Below are 27,968 nucleotides of genomic sequence, written 5' to 3' on the forward strand. Positions count from 1 at the left end.
CTTTGAGGCAGATGATTGGGGGCACCTTGTCTGTGCTAGATACAGGCAGCTCCAAGGGAAAGCCTGGAGAGGAGCCAGGCTTCATGCAGCTGTGAGGGTCTGCAACCAGACAAGACAGGCTTGGTACAGAAAGTGTAGAGACAAGGCATAGAGACCCTCAGGGAGAAGGGCCATTTGTGTAGAAATAGGGAAGGGTTAGTCCAAGAACTGGAGTGTCAGCTCCTCGCAGGAGTGATAGTGAGCAGACCAGGATTTCCCACGTCCCAAGTGACCTTTAGCATATGGACCCTCAGAGTCTTCTCAAGACTCTACAAAGCCAAATCTCTGAGGAAAGATACTGAGAATCCATATTATTTATAAATATAATTTTAAAAATTATTTATTTATATGCATTGATGTTTTGCCTGCATGTATATCTGTGTGGTGGTGTTGGATCTCCTGGAGCTACATTTACAGACAGTTGTTAGATGCCCTGTGGGTTCTGGGAATTGAACCTGCATCCTGTGGAAGAGCAGCAAGTGCTCTTAACCATTGAGCCATCTCTCCAGCCCTGAAAGTTTGTATTTTCACCATAAATCCAAATGATTCTTTAAAATGAAAGAAAAGATATTTAACAGGCAAGTACCCTTGTGCATACTTTGTCTATAGTGTTAACTCAGTCTTTGGAGCAAACCTGTTGGGCTGTGATGTTTTTATCTATATCTTACAGATAAAGAAATTGAGGCTGTGGTCTAACAATAGAGTTTGTCTTAGAGCCTTCTTAGAAATTAGCACACATGAAGGCTTCAGGGCAAGAGGCGCCATCTGCTGGCTGTGAAGGATCTTTCTTCTCTGAGTGGTTCTACCGTGTCTGTTCTAGCTCCTTCTAGTGGCCAGTGATACTCAATGACCTTTACCCTACCCGGTTTTTCCAGAGGAGTCATAGGATGATGGAGGCACACAGGCTTGGACTGTCTCTCTCTCTGTCACAGTCAGTGACAAGGACTACCTGTCTCAGAGAGTCACAGCTTGTAAAACTCAGAGATTGCATCACACATGGCTCTTTCCATCCATGATGACTCCCTTTAGGAGAGTCATCGCCTTTTGTAGTTATAGAACTAGAAGTGAACCAACAGGCCACCATAGAAAACAAGTTTACTGATACCCGCATGCTACATAGGTTACCACAGGTAGGCTCTAAACTCTCTGAGCAGCGAGCAGGGAAAGTGGTTTGGAGTTCTGGGATGGGATATCAGAGAAGAACATGGCTAGGCATTGCACAGGGCAAGTTGCTGCCTACCTGAAGTTAACAGTGGATGCTCAGCTGTGGGCTCTGGAGGTAGATGGGTTGTATATGCCCAGAACACAAAGTCCACCAGGTAGAAAGGCAAGAAGGGTGTTCCAGCAAGACAAGTTAGCTATGACAAACTCTCAGAGTCAGCAGACTTATTGTAACTGCTGTACATGCAAGCAATTGCAGAACTTTTACTCAGGATTCTCACTATCAAAGACAGTTTCCTGTTCCCAGCTATGCAAGTATATTCTTACATTCTAGTAGACAGTGAATGTTTGACATGTCAGTTCCCTGTACCTAAAAGGCACATTTAGGGGTCAGAGAGAGACAGAGAGACAGAGACAGAGAGACAGAGAGAGAGAGAGAGACAGAGAGAGAGAGAGACAGAGAGAGAGAGAGAGAGAGAGAGAGAGAGAGCGCTAGGGATCACCCTTCTGAAAAGGCAATCTTGTCCATATTTCTCTGTTCATGCCCGGCTTGAGGACTTCCCAGACTCCAGGTGCTTCCCTGAGCCCTCTAGTAGCCTAGCAGGTGCATGTGTAGAAGAATGAATGAGGCTTGGAAAGCTGCAGAAACTTGGCATGTGCACACGCGCGCGCACACACACACACACACTCACACACACACACACACACACATACACGTGCACCTACCTTGGCAGGACACCCTGCTGTCCTGGCCCCTAGAATCCTATGATGCAACTGCAGTGATATGCCTGTTGCTGTCCCCACAGCGTGTCAGGGGGTGAGCTGTTTGAGCGCATCATTGATGAGGACTTCGAGTTGACGGAGCGAGAGTGCATCAAGTACATGAGGCAGATCTCAGAAGGGGTGGAGTACATCCACAAGCAGGGCATTGTGCATCTGGACCTCAAGCCCGAGAACATCATGTGCGTCAACAAGACAGGCACCAAGATCAAGCTCATTGACTTCGGTCTGGCACGAAGACTAGGTAAGGCCCATCCGTCTGTCCTGTTGTTGTCACTACGTGGTGACAATGGCTGTGTGTGTTCTACACAGAGTGTTGGAAATGTACAGCACTGGAGCCAGAGTCAGAGACCAGGAAGACTTCTCGGGTTAAAAGTCAGCCCCTACCACTTACTCCCATGTCACTCTAAGCCTCAGATTCCTTTTCTGTGAGGTGGACTAAACAGTACCTGCCCACCGAGTTGTTAGGCTGCCAGTGCGCAGTAACTCACATACAGCAGGCACCTTGGACCTAAATACACATTTGATAGTGGGATAGTGCTGGTGGTGATGACGGTAGTGGTGGTGATGATGGTGCTCGTAGTGGTGATGATGGTGATGATAATGGTGGTGATGGTGGTGATGGTGCTCGTGGTGGTGATGGTGGTGGTGGTGGTGGCGACAGCAGTGGTGATACCATTAGCAGCAACAACTCATTTTGCTGATGACAGCTCCCCACGTCTGCATTATGCTACAGTTTGCATGGTACTTTCACATTCAAAGAAAATGTATAGCCAGTTTCGTTCATTCTTACTTGGAGGAGGATGGGGAATTTGTAGGCCAGGAGATCAAGATTCTCCAAAGCGTTGTCCAGCAAGTTCTACCATGGGCAAGTGAAGTGCTGAGACTGACATGGGGACCCTGGACCCAGCTCAGCTGTCCTAGAGCCCCTCTGCTACCAGTGCCTTGCTATTCCACCCCCAACATCTGATATTTTCAACAGGAAGGTGTGAAGGAGTGGTCAGAACTTCATTCCAGGCACTGAAGTCTTTATGGTCAGCAACTGTGTCTCATGTGCCCCCTGGATCCTCTCTGCCTCTTCGGCTCTCTGAGCAACATCCTCCTCTCCCAGACACTGTTCTACTAATACAGAGCTAGTCTTTATTTTGCCACCTTGTGAGCTACAGGAAATAGTTGAGCCTGGTAAACCTCCCAACACCTCCAGTGAGGTCTGTGTTGGTCATCCAGAGGACAGTGAGAGTGTGAGGTCCTCCTAGGCCTAGACTTGCTTGACGGTCAACACAGTGTGGCCAAAAGCCTCCCCAATTCTGAGAAAATATGCCTGTTCTGCTCTCTTCTGCCACAGGGATGAGTAGGGACAGTGGCCAGTACATAGGACCTTCCTTTGGACAGTAACCACCAGTAAATGGAACAAATAGGGAAACACTGGCCCTGGGAACTGGCAGTGACAGAGCCAAGGAACAAAGTGTTCCAGTTCCTTGATAGAGGGACATTGTAGGAGCAGCAGTATCTGGAGACCAAAGAGCAGGGAAGCAGTTAAACTGTAGGAGGGAGAGTTAGGTGTGAGCACGAGTGGGACTTCGGGCTGGGAAAGCTGTCACGGCCTTTGTTTGGGATACTTGACATGGATCCTGATGGAGCTGATAACAAAGTACACCAGATCCAGTGAATGTTAGCATCACCATCTAGTTGAGATGATTTAGCACAAGTCACAGTCCTTAACCTTGGAGGACTAACTTGTTAAAGTCAAGGCATATCTAGCTTTATAAATATTATAAAATATTTATGAAGGGACCACTCAGGGACAGGTATTTTAATGGCCCCTTCCCCCCAACTCTGGGCATTTAAGGTAAGCATATAGCTTGTCAGCTTTCCTGGCGGGTCAATGTATTAACAGGAGGCCAGGTGCCTGTGTGTGGAGCACACCTGAAGGTGAAGCCCCTCTTTATGCCTATTACACTAAGGCAGGGCCTACCCCAGGCTAACTCTGTGATATGCTGTCAATTGACCCCTTTTTGTTCTGCTTTCAGAGAATGCTGGGTCTCTGAAGGTCCTCTTTGGGACCCCAGAGTTTGTGGCTCCTGAAGTGATCAACTATGAGCCCATTGGCTACGCCACAGACATGTGGAGCATCGGGGTCATCTGCTACATTCTGTGAGTCCCACGGTTCTTGGTAGGGAGGGGAGACACTCCCACAAGAGTGTCCTCAAGTTGCCATGTGATAGTGAGGTCAAGGTGGGTCATTATGAGAGACCACACCCTTCAAGAAGAAGAGGGGTTGGTCTCCATTCCCATCTCTGCCAGCCCACCCCACTCTGGGGTTTCCAGTGAGTCAGTGGCCTGCATCCCCCTTCCATAGCCATGTATAGTACTGCACACACAAAGATCCCCATGCTGGGTGCTTTACTGTCTCTACTGCTGGCTGCATGGGGCCTTTGGTCAGGCTTATGAGGTGAGGTGAAGGGAAGCCCAGATGGGGATTTCCACATCTTCTCTGTCTTCTGAGAACAGATCTCCATCCTTCCCGGACAGACACCACAATCCTGCATCATCTCTCACTCCAATACATGTACTGATTAATAGGCACTTTTAATGGGAAGGCTTTTATGGGAACAACAGACAACAGAAATCAATACAGTAATTAACGTTAGTGATGCTGGCAGGAGAGAGGAGGAGCCTACAGTGTACACCAGTGCTGGCAACCCCCATAATATACTTGAATTTCTGTGGTACTACTTTGGATGGCAAGCTTTGCCTCAGGATTGGGTGATGCTTATAACAGGACCCACTCACTCACTCACATGTTGAAACACTTACACTCTCACACACACACACATTCACGCACACATTTATTTTGTTTGGTTGGTTTTGGTTTTTTGAGGCAGGCTTCTCTGTGTAGCCTTGGCTGTCCTAGAACTTGCTCTGTAGCCCATAGTGTTTGTCCAAGGTTACATTTGGAGTAACCGAGCCCCACGTACTTTGGTTGGGTTGTGTCAAAGTGTCAGGCCACAGTCATTAGTCTCAGGAGCAGCCCTTGAGCTTGTGTGGCAACATGCAGTTGTCGGATAAGCTCCCCAAAGCTGTGGCGCATGCCACTGCTAAAAATATTGTTGTAAGGGTTAGTAGTAGAGTGCGTGCCCAGTACACATGGAGCACTGGGTTTGGTCCTCATCACTGCATAAAGACATTCAGATATGGTGGCACACATTTACAGTCTCAGCACGTGAGAGATGGAGAGAAGAGATTAAGAAATTCAAGGTTAGGGCCGGGCATGGGCTTTAATCCCAGCACTCAGGAGGCAGAGGCAGGTGGATTGCTGTGAGTTCAAAGCCAGCCTGGTCTGCAAAGTGAGTCTAGGACAACAAAGCTACACAGAGAAACCCTGTCTCAAAAGAAGAAGAAGAGAAGAAGAAGAAGAAGAAGAAGAAGAAGAAGAAGAAGAAGAAGAAGAAGAAGAAGAAGAAGAAGAAGAAGAAGAAGAAGAAGTTGTTGTTGTTCAAGGTTACACTCAGTTACATGGCCAGGCTGGGCAACATAAGACCTCATTTCAAAATATATACATATGAATATTGTCATATAAACAAAAGGGAAATTAAATATTTTCTCATACAAATTTTGAGGAGGCTGGAGAGATGGTTCAGTGGTTAGTAGCATTTACTATTCTTGCAAAGGATCCAGGTTCAGTTTCCAGCACCCATATCAAGCAGTCCCAACTGCCCCAAACCCCAGTTCCAGGGGACCCAAAGCCTTCTTCTACCTCTGAGGAGTACCTGCCCACATGTGATGCACACAGGTTCATTCAGGTGCACACACGCTCACACATACACACGTTCATACACATGCACATTCACACACACACTCATATTCACACACACACACACACACACACACACACACACACACACACACACACGAACACACGCATACATGCACATACTTCTATTTTCTTTCTTTGTTATTTTATTTTATTTTTTTAAGACAGGTTTCTCTGTATAGCCTTGGCTGTCCTAGAACTTTCTCTGTAGAACAAACTGACCTTGAACTTACAGAGGTCCCCCTGCCTCTCCTCCCAAGTGGTAGAATTAGAGGTGTGTACCACCACTGGCTGGCATATACATACCAAAATTTAAAATCTTTATTGTTTAATTTAATGAGATTCTTAAAGAATACAATCTAAGACATTTGTGGTTTTCAGCCCCCAGGGTGAAAGGTGACATTTTTTTTTTTTTTTTTTTTTTTTGCCCCAGACAGGGTTTCTCTGTGTAACAGCCTTGGCTGTCCTGGACTCACTTTGTAGACCAGGCTGGCCTCAAACTCAGAGATCCATCTGCCTCTGCCTCCCGAGTGCTGGCATTAAAGGTGCGTGCCACCATGCCTGGCTTCGAAAGGTGACTCTTAATGCCCAGCCAGTTTAAGAAGCACTGTTGGGAAAGCTTTGGCATGGTAGGCCTTTTCACATCCTCAGAGTTTTACTGTCACCGTGGCCTGTGAGGACAGCCTCCTTCAGTTAGACCTGTGCGATAGCATTTGTACCACAGGGTCACTGCCTTCCCTGCCTAAGGTCACTCTCCTCTGGGTCAAAGAAGAACCCATGCATTTCTCTGTCTCTCTCTGTGCCCCTAGGAGGAGGTGCTAGTGACTCAGGACACTGCACTGGATCCCTTTACCCTGTTGCTGGTTATGTGAAGAACAGAGCTCAAGCCTGTCTTTTCTGGGGCTAGTGGGGCAGCCAGATCTCATTTTGGTCTCTGAGCCCTAGGGAAACACTGGGCCCTGCAGAAGCCTTGTTTGGTCAGCTCACTCTGGCCATCCCCTGCTTATCTGGCTCCCAATACTTACAGCACTGTGTATGTGTGTGTGTGTGGGGGCGGGGTGTCTCCCCTTACTGTGGCATGGAGCTTATCTGATCCATTGATTTTCACAAAGGCGGGTCAGCACAGATGTAGAGAGGGTCCTGGCAGGGGTTTGATTGTAATGGACATTCAAGAGCACAGTGCCATGGAGGCTGCGTGGTTGGCCACTTACCATGGTCTGGGCAGGTGACCAAGTGTTCCATTTTGCCCAGAACTAATAGTTTCCTAGGATACAGGACTTTGAGCACAAAAACGGGGATAGTCCCAGACACACCACGATGAATTGCTGTGGTGACTACACTGCTTGCTAAGTCTGGACGAAGAACACATCCCTGAGTACTACACTGGATCAAACAGACAAACATCCAGGATCCTGCAGACCTCGGGTCCTCTCATGCTTACTGTCCCCAGGACCAACATCATCCTTTTCTGTTTTCTGAAGTTAGGAGTCAGTTCTGTCTGTTCCTGGATTTCATGAAAGGACCCAAAGGGAAATGACTGGCTTCTTTTACTCAGTGCCATGACACTAATTCATACTGTTGCACACAACTGTGGGTGGCTCATTGTCCAAGCCATCCAGCTCGCCACTGTGTGAACATATTCCACTGTATCCAGTTTGTGGAGTCACAGCCTTCTGGCACATGTGTTTCATGAGATCATGCTATGTGTTTCCACTGGAAATGTAATCTAGAACTTGGCTTGCTTCTTTTAGATGCTGTTGTTTTTAAATTATCTGTATTATCAGTATGCCCAGCTAGCAATCAATTAAGACACAGACACTTGTTATATTTTAAAATAGCCTTAGTTAACCTGGGGCAGGGCAGACATTAATCCTCTAAACTACTTCTCATAGTGGGGCAGGTATTTGATACCTGCCCCAATCCTATGCCATCTGTTTGTACCAATTTCTATCTTTTTTTTTTTTTCCCATTTTCTATCAAGCTACTTCCCATCCATAATCCCAAATATTTGTTAATGTTCTTCATCTGGGCTGAATTCCCCATCTGTGCCAGCTATGTGCTTCTCCTCCATCTAGCCCATGGTGGCCTTCTTCTCCGCTGGTCTTTCTCCTTCTTCCTCATGGCAGTCTCTCTTCTTCCCCCCAGAATTCCTCTCACTTCTCTCTCTCTCTCTCTCTCTCTCTCTCTCTCTCTCTCTCTCTCTCTCTCTCTTTCTCTCTCTCTCTCTCTCACCTTAGCCACACCTCTATCTCCTCTGCCCTGCCCAGGTGGGATGGCTTTTTATTAATCAAAAGGTGGGTCACAGAGACAGCAAGCAGTAATTAGCATCAAAATACATCAGCCCATCCTCCAACAAGATACTATGCCCCCCCCTCATTGTTTACTAATTGCTTTTAAAGTGAAGACTAAGAAATAAGGACTTTTTTTTTAAATAAGAAAGATAACTCTGATGTACAGGCAAGTCTGGTGTCCGGAGTAAAGAGAGGCATGGGAGGGAGGTAGCAAGTTGGCTCAACCCAGCTGAGTCCTGATGGCTGCAGCCATTGCTGTAGCAGTTTTCTAGACTTCTCCTTAAGGGCTAGCCCAAATCTGGGAGTTCCTTTCTGGGCCTAGGGGGCTCTCATCAGAACACATCATGCTAAAAACAAAAGTTGGAGCCAACAAAATGGCTTCCCTTAAGCCGTGCTGTGCAGAACTGGGGCTGCTGCTGCTGGAAGTGGCTGTAAGAGGCTCCCAGGTGCCCTTGTGACATATTATGCCTCGCCTCATCCCTCTCTTCAGAGCTGGATCATCTATCTAACAGTTCCTATGTTGGCCTCTTCCACCTCTGTATAGGAAGCACTCCTGACCTCCATTCGAGAATAGTGGATGCTACTGGACATCATTGGCCTAATAATGATGCGTTAGGGCAGGCCCTCCTGAGCTCTGGACAGCACCATCACATCACGTCAGTGCAGGGGGATCTGACTTCATTGTGGGCATTTCAATTCTTCACAGATCTAGCTCAGGGATTAGGGCAGTTCCAGTCCTAACAGAGAAGCAATGGCAGCTCCAAGGTGACTCTTCTGAAGGGAGGGTTTCCTTGGCTCTCCTTCTGAGGTTAGCTGGGCAGGAGGAGAGTAGGGCGCTCCAGGCCACACCTGTGGAGGGGAATCCTACACCAGCCTTCCTGAGTCCTCCTTCCCTCAGCTCCCCCACCCCCTCCATTTCCTGAGCCTCCCTTCCCTACTGCAAAGAACAGGCAGCCATTACTGGTCCCCTTTCCCTCCCTGTGGCCCTCGTCCTCTGGTGCCTCAGTGACATATTCCTCCCATCTCAGCTCCTGCCCTGCTCCAAAGAGCCAGGGGCCATCCTCTAACCGTGTATACAAGCCAGAGAAATGCTCCAGGGAGGAGAGGCCTGTATCTGCCCTGCCTGGGACTGAGCTGCCCTCCCCTTTGCTGAGCCCAGGAGTGCTTCTGATTCCCTGCCTCTCTGCTCCCTTGCCAAACCCAGCCACTACCTTCAGGTTTCACTACCAGGAACTCTGACTCTGGCAAACACGATTAAGCCCTCAGATTAGTCTCTGGTTCCTCCCATGAATCTACCCAGCTCTTTCCAACTGTCCGCTGGGGATTCCTACAGTTAGGCTGGACTAAAGCTGACATCTTCTGAAGCACTCAGAAGGCACGTGGTCCCTTAACTAGTTACATAGCCAGACCATGTCTGTGACTTTAAAGACAGTGGTGGAGCAAGTGTAGTCCAAGGGACATTTCTGTGCTCCTTGCTTTCTGGATGGTCCACCCTGAGAGAAGAGCAGCCTCCAGCCCCAGATTTGCTGATGGAGCTCTGCTGTAGGGACACTAAGAATTTATTGCGGCCAGACACGGTGGCATTAATGAATTAATTCCAGCATATAGGAGGCAGAGATGGGCAGATCTCTGAGTTTGAGGATAGCCTTGGCCTACAGAGCAAGTTCTAGGATATCCAGGCCTACATAGAGAAACTTTGTCTTGAAGAAAAAAAAAGAAAGAAAGAAAGAAAGAAAGAAAAGAAAAGAAAGAAACAAACAAACAAATTAAGCCATTATGGGGCTCAGCACTTAAGAGTGAGAAACCTTGTCTTGAAGAAAAAACAAACAAACAAACAAATTAAGCCATTATGGGGCTCAGCACTTAGGAGCACTTGCTGTTCTTGCAGAAGTCTCAGGTTGGGTTTCCAGCACCTACATGGTGGCTCACAACCCTCTGTAACTCCAATGCTAGGAGACCGGACGCTGCCCCTATCCTCCTCAGGCTGCACAGACAGGCACTCAAGCAAGCACTCGTCTACATAAAACAAGTAAGAATTAGGCAGTTAGGGCTGGGGGATCTAGCACAGTGGAAGAATCCTGGTTTAACATGCTTTAGACCCTAGGTTTGATGCCCAACATTGGAAAAGTATTAAGAAAGTAGAACATTCTGGGGGGTAAGCTTTGTGATTCAGATGTGAAAACAAATGTCACACATAGAGAGCAGACACGTATCCAAGAACTTGCCCAGACAGATAGCAGTTTTATGAAAAGTGGGTAAGTCCTTTGATTTCAAACTAGATAACACTGGAGGTGGGCGTGCCATATAGCATTAGTGTATTTGCCAACTGGTTAATAGGTTATTTTATTTTGAGATAAAAAGACATGTGACCTTTTATGCAAATTCTAGCAATAAATTCCAAAACGGGGGAAAAACTGAAAACTCAAACTTAGCATAGTTATACAGACTCCTGGACAGCAGAGGCAGGAGGATCATGAATCCAAGGCCAGCCTGCACTATACTACATACTGAGGCAGGAATACAACCAAAACCACAAGCATTACTAAAATACTCAAACTCTACCTTGGCCATCATGCTATATGTACCCGTTTTGTAAGTTTTGAATTCAAGAGGAACTCGGGCGAGTGGAGACCTGGGCAGGACAGAGTGTTTCAGATGGATGTGCTGCCAGGAAGGAGCAATGCCAAGGCCAGAGCCTGGGGCTCCCCCTGCCTGCAGTGTGGACAGCGATTAAGACCCATCTTTGCAGGATTCCAAGTCCTAATTAGGAAAGGAGGCATGTAGAGGGGCCCTTTCGGCATTCCTCAGCGTGGCTGTTGGCTTTTCTTGATGTCTTTTGGAGCATAGCAGGACTCCCCTCGCCTTGCATCACCCCTTCCTTGCTTCAAATAGAAAATGCAAAGACAAGCAAAAGCAGAAGCCCACAGGCAAAGACAGGCTGCGTCTTGGTGGAGCTTGCTTAGGCCACACACATCACAGAGGTTGGGGGAGCTGGGAGATCCCTAGGAAACCCAGCTTAGTCACTGTGATGGTAAGATGGAGTAGCACGGAACAGGGTAAACTCAAGGATTGGTAGCCTTCTACCAGGCCCTCTTGGGTACAGTGTCCAAAAATGACTCAGATTGCCCTTGTAAACTTAAGTCAGCATCTTGCTTTAAGAAAAGCCATCTATGTCCTGGGCATGGTGGCACACACCTTTAACCCCCACACTTGGGAGGCAGAGCAGGCGGATCTCTGAGTTCAAAGCCACCCTGGTCTACAGAGTGAGTTCCAGGGCAGCCAGGGCTACACTACCTCAGAAAACAAACAAACAAACAAAAAAGCCATCTTCAGTAGTTTAGTATTACTCAAAACCACAAATATGTTAACTAGAGTGAGAAAATTCTCACTCAACCATCTCTCCTCTCCTTATACTTGCATTTGGCCTTCTCCCAGGGTTTCAAGTGGGTGTTGTTCAAGCACAGTGTTCGGGTACAAGAAGATTTCATAAGCTGGAAACAAGCCCAGCATCTGTCAGTGCATTGTTGTTTAAGATGAATTAATAAGGATTTGGAAGAAGGATGTTCATACGACCCTGACTTAAGAGGGCCTTAGATGTATTCTATGGGGTTCAGGCAGGATCTGGAGGGGGCTAAGTATCAGATTTGCAGACCGAAGAGGTAGAGCTATTTGTTGAAGCATTATTAACAATTTCAAGATGGTGGTGGCAGCAGAGTGTTACTGCTAGGCTTGGGGTGCATCTGAGGGTAGGACTCCAGGCAGCTGCACACACAGGCCATAGATCCATAGAGTCAGCCTTTGTTTTGGCATGCAAGGTGAGGGTACTGCTGGGAAGAAGAAGAAGGAGGAGGAGGAGGAGGAGGAGGAGGAGGAGGAGGAGGAGGAGGAGGAGGAGGAGAAGAAGAAGAGTCTAGAATTCACAAGGGAGGTTGGTGACTTCCATCTCTTCTGACTTCGAGATCTCTGCCCTCCACATTGTGTTTGGCTTAGGCTCCTGGGAGACAGTAGAGGTTATCTAGAAGAACAGTATGGTGTACATGGTGCCAGATGAACCCTAACCACAGACTCGGCCGTGTGCTGGTGCAATACATTGGCCTTCCTTAATCTGCAATATAATTAAGAGCATGCAGCAACAGTAAAGGGTTGGCCTGGGCATCCAGGCTCCTGGTTTCACATCTCAATGTCTGGGAATCCTTGGGCAGGTTACCTAGCAAATGTTGTGCCTCACTTACCGTCTCTATATAATGAAGAGGGAAAATTTACCTGGGTTCTGGGGCAATGTTAAGATTAGATGAGTTCGTCTATTTCAGGTCTTTACACTACAGGTGGTAAAGTGCGCTCCATGCCTGCTGGTGATGAAGAGGAGGGGACAGGGACCCTACTGTTTTTCAGCATGAAGAAGAAGCGGTACAGAGGGTAGTACCCATGGTCACTCAGCTAATAAAGAGGCTGCATTCTGTCCTCTGCCACATAGCCTGTGTTCTAGCCTGACGTAGATGCCTCAGGCGGCCGGCCTATGCTTCCTCTCTGGTTGAAAGCCCTCACATTTATTTGGCTCACATTTGATGAGCCATCCCTGTATGGTAGCTCCCCCAACCCCCAAGCTAGAGATGTAGAAAGAAGATGAAGAAGAGTATACCACAAACTAGATGCGGGGAAGGGATTCGCTGAAGGTTCTGTGAGGGGTGAGGGCCAGCTTGAGGTTTGAGATGGAGGGAAAATGGAGGGTTCCTCAGCTCTATTTTGTGTGTAGTGGAAGTCTGCGGATGAATCGAGTCTCCCTCCTCAGCATCAAAGGCGGTTGATGGAAAGGCTGGAGATACCCCTGAGTGCAGTGCGTGAGTGAATGAGGAGAGGTCCAGAAGCCTGCACATTTCTTCTTGGGGGGTGGAAGGAAGGCAGGTGCAAGAGCCATACGGTGTGTGCTTCAGAGTGCAGGGCAGAGCCCCCACCTTTGGCCTCAGCTCGCCTGCCCCTGCCATCTCAACTCCCCTTTGTTCTTGTTCTTCTCCCCCAGGGTCAGCGGACTCTCCCCCTTCATGGGTGACAATGATAATGAGACTTTAGCCAACGTCACCTCAGCCACCTGGGATTTTGATGATGAGGCATTCGATGAGATCTCCGATGATGCAAAGGATTTCATCAGTAACTTGCTGAAGAAAGACATGAAGTAATAGGCGGGGATGGCCATCCCGTCCCCGTCATTCTCTGGGCTGGTTCTGTGGGGCAGGACCTTCCTTTTTCTGGGAAGCTCCCTTTTCCTGGTTCCACACCAGTCCTGTGTTCCCTGAGGAGGAAAGAGTTGCCGATGAAGGACCCAGCCAGGGTTTGGATGGAGTGGTCTCTGCTTCCTGGTGACAGACAGTCTACCCCACTGGAGAGGAATAGAAACCCACCGGAATGGTGACCCCTGAGCAAGGGTCTCAGGGAAAGGGCAGCTTCTCTGTGATGATTGGCCTTTTGATGTCTGTATGGCTGTGGCTCTCAGAGTCCTGCAGACCCCACAAGCCCTCTTCAAGGTTCACAGGGCCAGTGCCTGCTTAATTTGCAGGCACAGATAACAGAGACAGCCCACAGCCCATTGGAGGGACCTCTTGATAGCCCCAGATTATTCTGGCTCAGTGTTTTATCCACATAGTAATTACTCCTTAGATATGGTCCAGTTCCTTCTAACACAGAACAGATTGGTGAACAGTGGAAGCTGGGGTGTCCTTGCCTATGGTGGCAAGCTGTGAAGAAAGGTGAAACAAGCAGCCTTTATTATAGCTGGGGTGAGGCTAGGTGGAAGAGGTGGGCCAAGGCTACACAGCTTATTGCTGTGTCTCTCCAAATGACTGATATCAGCCAGAAGGTAAGAGGCTCTGCTTGTGAGGCTTCGTGCTCCTTGCAGGAGCTACCAGGGCAGGGGGTTCTAGGGTGTCATGTGCCATCCTGTACATACGTGTCCAGAGGCAGAACATGTTTCCAGTACCCCCACTTGACCCCCAGTTCTGAGTGGGATTTGACACAACTACGGGATAGTTGTGAACATGCCAAGAGGGTGGTGTTGACATGGGTGATGGGACAGGAGCAAGAGAGAGGCTGTCCCCTCTGGGAGTAGGCAAGAAGGTCAGAGCTGACAGGCAATCTTGCAATCTTCCCCTTCCCCTTCCCCCTTCACCTGTTCTGTGACACCCTGCACTGTAGCTTACTCCCCACAACCCTAGGAATAGGAGAGAGCAGTTGCTACAAGAGACTGTTGGAGACCCTCTTAGATGGCTGAGGCCACCTATCCCTGAATCGTCCTGAGCCTTCCAGATTCAGGCTCCCTGAGTGACACCCACACTTCCTCGAGACACAGTCCTAGCCTCTTAGTGGCCACAGTTGTGTCACTAAGTAGGCACGACCCAAAAAGAATCTGGATGTCACAGAGTCTGACTTCCCTTTCAGGGTGAAGGTTCCTACTCCCAAGATACATGGCTCCCTTCTGATAATTCTGACCCAAGGATGGATTTTGTAAACTAAACTTCATTAGATTTGATAGATGAGGCATTGTGTACACACTTCTTTTTCTCCTCTGCTCTTAAAATGATTTAGCACCAGGCACAGTCATAGCATATGCCTATAATTTCACACTTGGGGAGGCAGAGGCAGGCGGCTCTCTATGAGTTCGAGGCCAGCCTGGTCTGCAAAGCCAAGCCCAGGACAGGCAAGGGTACACAGAGAGAAAAACCCTGTCTCCAAAAACTGATAATGATAATAATGATGATGATGATGATGATAATAATAATAATAATTTAGCAACAGGCTGTATTAGGCTCCTCTGTGCTTATGAAATGGACTCACTGAAGACTAGCTTCATTAAATAGAAACATTGCATTCTTTTAAATCCTTAAAATTAGCATATCTTCTACCAAAGACCACTATCTACCAGTCACTGTTTTTTTAATGTGTCTATAATAAAGCTAAATGTACATATGACTTTGTACATGAAAAAACATGCAAAAACTTAGACATTTAAAGAATACAAATCAACTTAAAACATCATGATCCCTTTATCTAAGGATCCCCCACAAATGTGGCTTCCTTCCAGTCACATTTCTCTTTTGCTAGTATGTGGCTCTTTGGACTTAGTCTTGTTGCTATTAAAGTGCTGACCCTGAAAGGTTGCTAGATCCCAAAAGCTCTCAGAAAGAGTAATTGGCGTTGGTGCCGTTCACAGGCTGCTGTGACTTGGAAGTTGCCTGTAGGACACGCCTCTGTGGACTGAGAGGATAGAGCCTCGGCCACACTATAAGACGTGAAAATTCAGGGATCCTCCCAGGTTTTGTCCTAGCCCCTCACTCTCACCCCCTATTTTGAGAGGCAAAAGAGCCAGGCCCCCATGTGACCAACAGAACGGCAAGCCTCCCTGGGATATGAGGTCAGGTCCATCTGTCTTGTAACCCTGACCCTCTTGGACTCCAGAAGATGGAGAATCTGCTGGTGGTTAGGCTGGGTCCAGTCAGTGTAACCCAGACCGAGGGGAGAAAAGGCCAAGTGCACAGTGCCCCTGACTATGGTGGGTGAGCTGGGAACAGGCAGCCCTGGGATGGGCCCCTTGTGTCCCGGGACAGATGGCTTTCCCGTTTATCATCTCCGAGGTTCCTTCCTGCTCAGAAATCCTCTGGTCTCTACCTCCATCAGAAACCGTCTGGACTGCACCCAGTGCCTTCAGCACCCATGGCTGATGAAGGACACCAAGAACATGGAGGCCAAGAAGCTGTCCAAGGACCGGATGAAGAAGTACATGGCAAGAAGGAAGTGGCAGGTACTGTGGGCTTAGCACGCTGCTCTGCAGATTAGCTTTATTCAGGCCCAGTTGACCTGAGCTTCATTCTGAGAAAGTGTGAAATGACCGGTGTCCAATGTGAGAGCTGACTCAGGCAAGCCTTGAGCACAAAGTCCTTCACTCAGAGGACACTCCAGTCCTCTTCGGCTTTGTCTCCTGGGGCCCTGGGGTCTTGTGCAGCCTGCCCACCCCTCAAAGCTAAACTGCTAGTGGTCGTGGTCTTCCTGGCTGGAGATGAGCGATATGACCATGAAGGGCATCTGGCAGCCCTGGAGAAGCTGAACTCCTTAAGGGTAGTGTGGTGGTCATGTACTTCCTTGTGAGATTAGGGCGGGGCAGGGGTGGGGTGCATGCTCCAAAGAGGAAACAGTGGTAACTTTCTACAAAGTAGTTAGTTTCGTTGTGGATTCATGTGTGTGTGGGTAACACTGGTAGCAAAAATTGTGGAAAATTATGAGACAAAATTTGAAGGTCTTCGGGACAGTACCAGGAGCACAGTGACATTCTGCAATCCCTCCAGTGGCTAATATGAAGGCTGGCCATGGATCAGAGTTTATTCAGAGGATTTCCTCTATGCTATGATAAAACATCCTTATGGGAGAAAGGGCTGACTGTGGCTCAGAGTTTGAGATATGGTACATCATGGTGAAGCCGTCACAGTGTATCTGCAGCCATGAAACAGATCATGGAGCAGCCAGTGTACTTTCTCTGTATTCAGTCTAGGACCCCAGCCATGGAATGGTTATGCCCACAGTAATCAGCCTAATGTAGAACATCCCTTACAGTCCAGAGGCACACCTGACATAGAGAGTCCCTTGCCAGTGTGCCCAGAGCTGCTCTCCTAGGTGCTTCTAGATCGTATCAATCTAACACCAAGTCTCAAATTCACACTGGGGCTTGTGTGTTGCTTTTAAATCTTACCATTGCAGCTATTATTGTCCCCACTTTACAGACAAATCAAGGAAGACAGTAGATAAGGGGAAGTCATGCAGGCTCACAGGGCTTGGTGGGAAAACCAGGAATCAGGCCGAGAACCTTGCTCCAAAGTACACAGCCTGAACAATAACAGAACTGCTTCTACTAGCAAAATGGCAGCACTGCCATCCAAACCCTAGAGCCCTGAGCACCCTCTTCGTCTGCTTAACACTTTCATCACAGTTTGAATTGTAAAATGTCTGGGCATCTGAAGGGGATATGGTTCCCCAATGGCTGTACAACGTGGTGGGAAACCAAAGCAAATGTCACATAAAGGAATCAGGCACACCAGGAGTCACAAATGACCAGGGTAGCTCCATGACCATATATGTGAGTGTGGATAGAGAAGAGGCCACTCCACTAGAGTTGACACGGTTCTAGGAAGAGCCTTCAAGGGAAGACGCTGGGAATGTAGTAGGGACCGTAGTTAAACTCCAGAAGGAAGGGAGCAACAGCATGGGTGGAGGAAATGGCGGGTGGAAACTGGACCCACCTTGAAACTATGTAGGGCTGAACAGCAAGGCAGAGCCTCTAGCTGGAGGGCCAGGCCTAGGACACTGAGACTTTGCCAATGTGATGGGGAAAAGGTGTCTACAGAACACTGGGCACTGCCTCACATGTGACTAAACCGCAGTTCCCTTAGAAAAGACAACTTCACACAAGGGTTAAGAGCAGAAGAAAGACAAGAGCCTGCAGCTGGAGGGCTTAAGGGACTGGCGTCCTGAGTACATGGCAGCCAGAGCCCCGCTACAAGGTCAGTTCTTGGTTGAAAGGGCTGAGCTGATCTCCTGACCCCCTCAAATGCAAGGTAGGTTGGAACACACGCCTCACGTACCTCCTGGGCCTTTTGGGTCAGAGTAGGAAGTATATTTAATTTTCTTTAAAATGTAACTACAAAATCAAAGTTGTCTTTGTTGACAATCCTCTGTCAGAGAATTCTTCTGGAAAGACAGATAGAGAAGGCGAGGCTGCAGAGAAGCAGGTTTAACTGGATCTCCTTGCATGAGGCACTGGTTAAGAGCAGCCCTGTCACCTTAGAACACCTGTAAGTGGCTCCCAGATAGGATGGTGCTAGCCCAGGGCATGGGCACAGAGAGGAGCTGTGGGTGTGGGAGAGAGAATGGTTTCACCTCTGCAGCCAGGGACCCACATTTCACAGTTCATCTCTTATCTCTGGATTTACTCTTTAGCCATAGGGTTTTCCAGAAGGGCAGGGATCAAATTTAGAAAAAGAACCTTATTTCCCTATTTAGGTGAGAATATTCAGGAGTGACTTTTCTGCAAAACTGAACACATATTAGTCAACAAAAGTCTCACACAACATGAATGTCCCTGGGTGTCATTTCACTGAAAATATTTCACCTGTGTTGACCTGCTGTTACATTGCTTCCTTAGGGAAATGTTATCCACATTTAAACTCCAGTTCCAGAACACTAGGTCCCCCAGAAATAGGGGGCCCTGTCTTGGAGTAGCCAGGGGGTATGTAGCAGGCCAGAGAGGAGTACATGGGGTGGGGTGGGGGGGGAGAACAAGGAGCAGATGTGGCCAGGCTAGTGCCAGGAGGGACCTTGTAACTGTTCCCCTCTTCTGATGAAAGTCTTCAAAACTAAGCTGTTGACCTAGTAACAAACCCTTCCTTACGAGGCTAAGGTGGGGCATGGCTGTCTAATTATGTCATTGACCTTTGGGTAAAGTTTTTCTGAAAGAACAGTGCTAAGCCATTGTAGCAGGCGGGGTAGGTTAGGCAGGAGAGCAGGGCTTCTGTCTGCAAACTAGATGTAAAAAGACTGGCCATGTTAGGAGGCGTAGAATAGAGAGAAATGAAGAGTGGAGATTGAAGGCCTAAAGTTAGCTCCATTTATTTTCTAGAAACCACAGAGACCACACCGATGTGTATAAAAATAACAGGGTTAAATATTTTATATATTTATATATATACACATACATACATACATACATACATACATACATACATACATACATATGTATATACATATATACCACTCGTGGCCATCATATACTTGTCAGAGGCTGTCGTCCAGAGGCTGTTTTAATGATGTGTGTAGGCTGGTGCTCGGGTGACTATCTTGCCTAAGTTTTCCAGGCATTGTTTGGCTGTTAGCGCTGAACCTCATCCTGGGAGAGGAACCATCTTGGGCCAGCCATCCTGGTCATCCTAGCTGGCTCTCTAAGAGCTGGGGAATTGGGACTATATTCAGGAGGCCTGGCAGACATCGCCTGCAGGGTCACAGCCTTAGCCAGTCTTGTCTTCCAACAAAGAAAGCAGCTTTTGCTAAACGGGCTCAAGAGCTGAAACTTGGCTCTGTTGATTTTTGTTCCAAAATTTCCAAAGGTCTCTATGAAGCTGCGCTCAGTTTTCAGCTCAAAGGCACGCTACTAGACAGCTCTAACAACTCCTCACTATCAGTTTTTAGAAAGAACTCTGAGGTTGACTTTTTAAAATTTTCCTTACTAGGCATTTGCAAATATCCCCACTTAAGAAATTAAATGAAGGACTATGTCTGCTGGCAATTTCTCCACGTTACACTGTTCCTAGTGTATTTGTGACTCCCCCGGAAACACTGGAGCTTTAGTTTGCCTTTTTCTCATAAGTTCACATTAGTAATTTAGTTACAGAACAAAACCAAGGAAGAAAGCCGTCATCTCTCCACAGCGTGCAGTGAATACAGTACTGATCAACCCCACCTCATGCCTGTGATCAGGGAGCCCGTGGGCTCAAGGTTCCTGCGCGTAACCTACAATCCTTTGGAAAAACTAGAGCTGCAAAGAGATTAAAATCTTGATTTATCTAAAATCCAGATGCCAAGCCTCAGAGAAGGGAGAACTGACTTGGACAAGGTCACAGTGTAATGAGTGGTCAGAGAGCTGACCTTTCTGGGGAGGGATCCTCTGGGTCTGACCATGAGCCCAGAACAAACCAGTATGTGTTGGAAAGAGGGATGGCCAGCTGAGAAGGAAGGGTCAACTGGTTGCCCTTGGGAGACAGAGGCAGGTGGATCGCTGTGAGTTTGAGGCCAGCCTAGTGTACAAAGTGAGTCCAGAACAGCCAAGGCTACACAGAGAAACCATGACTCGGGGAAAAAAAAAATGAAGAAATGATCTTGACTCTACTGGTATGGATGCCACCATATCAGTTCCTAGGACAAGGTAGGTTCTCATGAGAAAAGGTGGATTTCTCACCCTACCTGGGGCCCCTGGATTCTGTTCACTATGGTAGCAGAGAGGCAGAAGCGTGCCACACTCCATGGTGCAGTGCTGTGTGCAGGAGGAGAGAGATGGCCGATATCCAAGCCAGTTTGAGTGTTTGTCCAAAGTGCACAAAAATAGGTTGCAACAAGGAGGGCAGAGTGCAGGGTGGAAAAGCACTTACGATTGCAACAAGTCTCTGCTAAAGATGCATACATAGGCACATGCACACACACACACACACACACACACACACCTCTTGCATGATTCCTCAACTTTCTGAAATTCTTCACTTTTGAAATAATCAGTCTTTTTACTAAAAACACTGGCTTTCCAAATAGTCAAAATTGTGGGGCTTCACTGAACTTCATGAGTTTGTAAAATTAACTCAGGAAGAAAGGGGTTTTGCTCACACAGTCCTGCCTGTGAAGAGGCTGTTTCCTTACGGGTGTGAGTCTCTGGTTGCTTTGGGTTATCTTACCCTTTACCACTGACCTTAGAAAAAGGCTGAGAAACTATACCGGAGGATAAGAATGGAGGTACCGCCCCACAGCAAGCCTCTCTTGCTATAAATTCTATGCCTGGTGGAATTTTCACAATGCATAGATATTATGTGACAAATCCTGATACTGTTCAGCAGAAATTCCACCCTCTCCCAAGTGGCTCATTTGCGTGTCTCAGACACGAGAGTGGACGCTAGGGAGGAACATTTCCACTCTGCAACCGTAGACTTGTGCTGGGGCCAGCCTGGGTGTTTTCTCCAGTCTCTGAAGTATCTCAATCATAAACAGACGTAAATGGGACCTTGGAGACCATCTTGCCTAACCACTTCCTCAGTCACAGAAGGAAACTGAAGCCTGGAGAGGTCAAGTGGCTTGCCCAAGGTCAATAAAATGCTGCTTCGTTTTGGTTTGGTTTGGTTTGGTTTTTTTTGGTTTTTGTTTTTTTGGTTTTTTTGGGGTTTTTTTTGACCCGTGAGGTCTGTGGTAACTATCTCTTTGACCAGTTGGAATCCTATTGCAGGCATTGTTTTATGAGGAACAGCCCCACTGGGTCCAGTCAGCAATAAGTCTTTGGAGCTGTCTCAGGCTGCAGTTGCTTTATATAAACTATCCCTTTTATGGGAGTTGAAGCACAGTATGAAAAGAGTTTTTGTCTCATGTTGACCTTGTTTAGTCACATTAACGCACACATCAGTTCCAGGACCCATTCCATTCTCCGAACATCTTCGGACAGGCTGACAGTGTGAGCAGAGCTAGGCTGGGCTCACTCCAAGGGCCCTGCGTCCAGCGGCTGCTTCTCCCAGCCCAGGCTCTTCGCCTCCGATCGAAACTTGCCCACTGGAACCAGGGACACCGCCTGAGTCCATCCTCCCTGTGTGTTTTCCAGAAAACGGGCAATGCTGTGAGAGCCATTGGAAGACTGTCCTCTATGGCAATGATATCAGGGCTCAGTGGCAGGAAGTCCTCGACAGGGTCACCGACCAGCCCCATCAACGCAGAGAGACTAGAGTCTGAAGGTGAGGAGACGGGGGGCTCCCAGGCACCGTCGAGGGGGGGAGAGTTGCAGGTAGAGACGCATTTTTTTTAAGAATCTAGGGTTTGGTTCGGGTTTTTAATACGCTCTGTGGTGATAAATTTAAAAGGACTTTTGGGGTTGCCCTGACAACTATTAACTCTAGTAATTATTCTTTAATTGTCAACTGTTTTCAGAAGAAAAGCTATTATTTGTTTGATAAAACTAGACTATCAGCTTCTTTTGCCTAAATTTTGTGGAAGACTTAAGAAAGCCTTTATTAAGAGCTTTCTTTTTTCTTATTATTATAAAAATTAGATTTTTTTCATATACTGATAGACAAGAATAAATAAAAATCACATATGGTTACATAACATTTTAAAAATATCCTTTCAATGTCTGCTGCCTTATGTTTTTGTTTAAGAAAAAAAACTAACACATACAGGCCAGATTCTATGACAGCATTTATGCAGCTGAAGCATGTGTGGCCTGGGCAGACTGGTCAGTAGGTCCTCCCGGAACAGATGGGGCTAGCTGCTTGCTACCACATGCAAGATGCTACCCCAGCCATCTCCACAGTGAAGGCCTTGGCCTCTCGGTGCTTTCAGCATACACAAGGATGGTCCTTATCTTCTTGAGCTAGATACTCCTCAGGCCCACTGTCAGGAAGGTGAGAAACTGAGACTAGAATTGTTTTGTGCACGAGGTAGGGTAGGCTAGCCGGCAGCTCTGGAGCACCCTTGTAGCTCAAGACAATCTGCTGTACTTCTTTCTGTTGCTCCTCTGGGTGAGCCAGAAATAGTCTGAAGGTACAGGGAAGGACCCGGAACCTCCTCTGAGGCTTGGTTTTTCCCTGGACCCATCCCACACCCTGGTCTGCAGCTCTGCAGCTTGAAAGCTGTGTGGCTACGGAAAAGCAGAACTCTGGCAAGTTACGGTTGTTTTGCAGCTTTCTCAGAAGCTGGTGATGGACCTGCCACAAGAGGAAGGCCAAGGGTACCCAGATCAGAAAAGTAGTAGATGCTGCCCTTCTCACACCCTTAGCCGAATCCTGAAGACCATGAAGTTCAGCCAGAAATCCTTTTTAAAGATGACTTTCTTTTTCAATGTGTCAGCATCGGGGAAGGGGAGGCTGAGCAGTTCCCTCTTTTGGGCACAATGCTCTGTGCTGCCAAAAACCATTTGGCAGCAGGCCAGTTCATCCCCGGGAGAAAGGCGTGCTATGATTCACGTCCCTAAGCTGTACTGTTTGCTAAATTATAGCAACTTTGAGAGAGTTTGAGAGAGAGAGACAGAGAGAGAGAGAGAGAGAGAGAGAGAGAGAGAGAGAGAGAGAGAACGCCTTTTAAACCCAGGGAGAGAACAAGGAATGAAGAAATGACCTGCCCCCTCTTTATCCTCTAGAAGATGTCTCCCAGGCTTTCCTTGAGGCTGTTGCTGAGGAGAAAGCCCATGTAAAGCCATATTTCTCTAAGACCATTCGTGACCTGGAAGTGGTGGAGGGGAGCGCTGCTAGATTTGACTGCAAGATTGAAGGTAAGCTGTGGCCAGCCTCTCCCAACTGTACATGGGGACGGTTGCCCATGGGACACCGGGTAAGCTGTCAGGTCTGTACTACCTGGAGTGATAGGAATAGCCCAACCCAAAGGGATGCTGGGTCTCTTTGGTCTAAAGGGGGCCGGTTTCTGCTCTCCCAAGCTTTTGAAGGCTAGTGCTACTCAGGGACTTCCCCACAAGCCCAGTTGATGCTACATCTTTTCACACCAGTCACTAGACCTACATTCAAAATGGACTACCATGGACCTCCCTAGCTGTGGGACACCTGTAATGGGGACTTTGCAAGCCACTGAGAAGCATGCCGGTTGCCCATAAGAGGCTCTGGAAGGACCATTGGCACAAAAGTCTGACGACTGGAGTCACCCAGCTCAAGTGCTTGTGTTTGTCATCAGGCTGTGCGACCTTGGGTGGTGACCTAACGCTATTGAGTGCACGCCCCTCGTCTGTAAAATCATATCCAGCATCTGGAGTGGCCTAGGGGTTCTGTGAGGCCACATGTGTCAAAGTAGAAACCGGAGATTTTGGAGCAAAAAGAAAAGTGGTAGGTTGGTGAGGGTAAGGGAGAGCATGCGCAGGGCATTACAGCATGGAAAGCCGGGACTCCTGCACACAGGGCCAACCTCCCAGTGGGTGCTCTGCTCCTCAGGTAATGTCTCTTGTGTAGTGTCTCTGCTCCTAGGAGCAATGCAGCCACATAGTAGTGAGTGAGCTAAGAACAGAGACCTTAGGGATCTAAGTATGGGACCCAAGAAATGAGCAGAGCTGGCGACAAAAGCCTTTCTGTTTCAACAGATTACAACAGTCTAAGCAGATAAGTGTCAGGCCGAGACAAGCCTCTTGGCTTCAAGGCTGTGCTTCCATGTGCCAGCAAAGCAGAAGGTTATCTCCCGTCATGGTCTGGCCAAGCAGAAAACCTCACTAAGCAGCCTCCCCAAGGTCACACAGCGCGGCATGGCAGCCAGAGCGAGCCACATCTTGTACTTTTGTGTGACTCCCCCCCCCCCCCCCCCCCAGCACTGGAGCTCTCAGTGTCTTTTGAATAAAGTAAATCTTTCTTTGTCTTCTTTTTCTTAAATGGATGTTTTTATAACAAAGAAAAAGGAGAGCAGCCAATTAGGAAAGGATCTAACGTGAAATTACTAGATGGCTGAGGACATAACTCGGTGGTAGAGAGAACAGTTGCCTGGAATGTGGGAGACCCTGAGTCTAGCCACCTATAAAGCACACACACACACGTGTGAGATTTTTTAGGAGAGAGGGCTTGTTGACCTGCCATGATCAGGCCTTGAGGTAGGAGAGCAATTAGGAGCACTGTGGGAACATTTAAGAGAGCTGCTTAATGTGAAAGAGTATGGGAGATAGTTGCTGTGCACAGCATGGGCTGGGGGTGGGAGAGGACTCTCCTGAACAAAGGGGATATTGGGCTTTTATAAGTTTTGCGGGGCTGGTGGGAAGTTCTGCACCATGTCTGGTCTTGTCTATGTGACTTGCATACTTGAAGCCAGTTACTGGGTAGGATCATTAATTTTTCCTGCAGCTTCAAGGGGGGAGGCTGCAAGGCCATAGGCCCAGCACAACTTCTTAACTGGAGTGTGTGTGTGTGTGTGTGTGTGTGTGTGTGTGTGTGTGTGTGTGTGTATGTATGTATGCAGGAGTCTCTCACTGCAATCAACATCTTAAAGCTGCAGGCCCATAGCCTCACAGATGTACCTCCAGTGACAATGTACAGGTCCTGGCACTAGGGACTCTGTTGAGAGCACTGGAGCGAGGCCTGTCAGGTAGACCTTTACTGTTGTCAACGGATCTCCTGAGGGTGTTCCCCCCTTTGGAATCTGAATGTATCATGACAGCGTGGCTATCATCTGTTGTGCTTTTCTCTCTGAAATGATCTCCTTGGTATTTGCATAACTTCTGACTACAGCCCTGATGCAAAACTAAAGCATATGGACGCTGTTCTGATAAAAACAAAATTACACTTGAAAAGAATGCTGGAATTGTGTATAATTTTTATACTGCCAGGGGCTACAGTTTTTTCCATCTAAAAATACCTCTTCAAAATTTAGGAACAAGTCAGTTGTAATACATTACATATTTAAAGATACACATAAGCAAAACTGGTGATGGGTGTGTACACATACAATCCTAAAACATATAATACACATATTTACATGTTTTATTCTAAGTATTTTAACACTGACCTTTATAGAGACATGCCTGGTGTGTAACCTAAGGCCAACCAATGGAAGCCATCCATAGACACAGACAAGTAAATTACCTGTTTTGGGGTCAGACTAAGGCATGTTTTCTTTTTCTTAACAATGCTACTAGTTCCTCTGTCTGATATGTCATATAGCCAGTACCAGCTGTATGGAGTTAATATGTGCATACCATAAATTAGTCCATTTTAGGTTTACAATTGAACTATTTTCACAAATTGATATCATGCAACAACTATCACCACCCAATTTTAGAATTTGTGCAACTCCAAAAAGATCCCTTGTACCTGTTTTGTTTTGTAACTTTTAATTCAAATTTAAGTCAAGCTTGTATATGTTTAATTTTAAAGATTTTATTTATTTATTTTATGTATATGAGTGCTCTAACTGCATTACGCCTGCATGCCTGAAGAGGGCATTAGAGGGAATAGATGGTTGTGAGCCACCATGTGGTTGCTGGGAATTGAACTCAGGACCTCTGGAAGAGCAGACAGTGCTCTTAACCACTGAGACATCTCTCCAGCCCCATATGTTTAATTTTAAAACGTTTTACTTTCATCAAGAAGATATCTAGCCTTAGTTGCTAGAATTTGGACAATATTTCTGGAGGCCCTTACAGCGTCTGACCGTGAGGCATTGTACGAGTCACTGACAATTCACAGTGCACACCTGTCATCTCAGCACTCAAAAGGCTGAAGTAGGGGGTTTGAAAGTTGGAGACTAACCTGGGCTTCATACCAAGACCGTGTCTCAAACGAAAACAGACTATTCTATTTGAGGGTTCAGAAATGAGTCTTTGCAACATATGTCCATACTCTACAATAAATATGGAAATACACCTAAGAGCACCGTCATGTTTTAGTCAACAGAGGTAGCTTCAGAGCCACTTGGCTTAGTACGAATTTCAGATAACAAGAGTCTGCAATTTGTGTTCTCTCCCTGTGGTGCAGGGTACCCGGACCCTGAAGTTGTCTGGTTCAAGGATGATCAGTCAATCCGGGAGTCCCGCCACTTCCAGATAGACTACGACGAGGACGGGAACTGCTCCCTGATCATCAGCGATGTCTGTGGGGATGACGATGCCAAGTACACCTGCAAGGCTGTCAACAGCCTCGGAGAAGCCACCTGCACCGCAGAGCTCATCGTTGAGACCATGGAGGAAGGGGAAGGGGAAGGGGGGGAGGAGGAGGAGGAAGAAGAGTGAAACAAAGCCCAACAGGAGCAGTTCCTATGTCATTTTTAAAGGACTAACTCCTTAGAGCTCAAAAAACTCAAGCTAGAAAAGGCACTTAGTGTGGTAGATTCTCTAGTTAGGTCATTTGGAGGTTGAATCGTCAGCAACAGCGGTTGATACCTAGCAGTGTTATTGATGGGCATTAATTTGAATTAGACAGCACCTTAAAGCCCTAGTGCAGCTAGATTCCATTTGGGGGAAATCACCAGCAACTTGCCTGACCAATGTATTTTATAGGGAAAATAGCTAAAAGAAATATTTACCTGGAAAAATTCCCAACTGAATGCACCCTAAAAAAAATAAAGCTGCCATCAGGGCCCCTGAGCCTCTTGCTGCAGTTCAGCCCAGATTCCCTGGAGATAGAATGTCTCCCCTCCCCAGCCCAGCCCACCCCACCCCACCCCTCCTCACCCTACCCCAGCCCAGAGAATCAGCCTTGTCCCACCGTGCAGGGTCTCCTTCTGAAAGCAGTTGAGCCATTCTGACTCAGGAGGCGCACTGCCTTCCTCCACTTTTAGACCTGCCCTTTCTCTCCCCACTCCACCTGCCGGCTGTCCTGGCTCTAATCTGGCCCGAGCTGCAGCAAAGAGACATTAATTATGTCTCTTCCATCCTGAAAACAGGCCCCCTGCTCATGGATGGCTCTGGCTTCCTTGGGGGACAAAAAAAAAAAATCTCCTGTCCTCTAAAATTCCTAGGAAGCTAACCTTACCCCTCCTTGCAAGTGTCTGGCAACATTAGACATTTGCATGAGAACCCATGAAGAAGAAGAAGAAGAAGAAGAAGAAGAAGAAAAAAAAAAAAAGATCTTTGCTAATATGTTTTTTTCCCTAAGCCGGGATTCATGTTTGTGCCATTAACAAGCTGTCAACCTGCATATGCAGGGAAGATCTCTGCATCTGGATGGAGAGGGCCCAGTTTGCTGAAATGCTGGGTTTTATTATTTATTAGGCACTATAGAACTGGTTTCAACTGGGGAGCAACTGTAGAACTCGGTGTTCTCTGGAACCCAGACAGTCTGAGTGCACCTCATTCTCCTCACTCTTCACAGGCCTTGGCCTGCCGTTGGGCCCAGCAGTGTCTTCCCCTTTGGATGTGCATCATGCTTTTCTTCCCTTTTGGATGTGCATCATGCTTTGCTTTGTCCCTAGCCTTGATCAGTGCACTCAGACTTGCATTGTTAGCCTTTTTTTTTTTTTTTTTTTTTTTTACTTTCTTTCACTTCATTGGCACTTAATTTTTTTTCCTTATAAAACTTTTTGGAGGTCATAAACAAAGACTATAAACTGATCTCCTAGGACTTTTTCTCTCTGTGTGTATGTGTGTGTGTGTGTAACATTCCAAGTACTTTTTTTTTTTTCCCTTTTCC

General features: G+C 47.3%; 1 protein-coding gene across 1 annotated transcript in view; it reads left to right on the forward strand.

Annotated features, from left to right (window-relative positions):
* Nucleotides 1-27,006, forward strand: part of Mylk (myosin light chain kinase) — a 132,285-nt gene extending 105,279 nt beyond the window's left edge. The window contains exons 24-30 of the mRNA XM_051149861.1: nt 2,007-2,224; nt 4,011-4,134; nt 13,103-13,255; nt 15,751-15,874; nt 21,467-21,596; nt 22,997-23,128; nt 26,316-27,006. Coding sequence (XP_051005818.1) covers nt 2,007-2,224; nt 4,011-4,134; nt 13,103-13,255; nt 15,751-15,874; nt 21,467-21,596; nt 22,997-23,128; nt 26,316-26,569 — 1,135 coding nt within the window. The 3' untranslated portion in view covers nt 26,570-27,006. The remainder of the gene's footprint in view (nt 1-2,006; nt 2,225-4,010; nt 4,135-13,102; nt 13,256-15,750; nt 15,875-21,466; nt 21,597-22,996; nt 23,129-26,315) is intronic.
* Nucleotides 27,007-27,968: the final 962 nt, after the last annotated feature.

The sequence above is a fragment of the Acomys russatus genome, chromosome 8 (assembly GCF_903995435.1).
Source record: "Acomys russatus chromosome 8, mAcoRus1.1, whole genome shotgun sequence".
NCBI classification, from domain to species: Eukaryota; Metazoa; Chordata; class Mammalia; order Rodentia; family Muridae; genus Acomys; species Acomys russatus.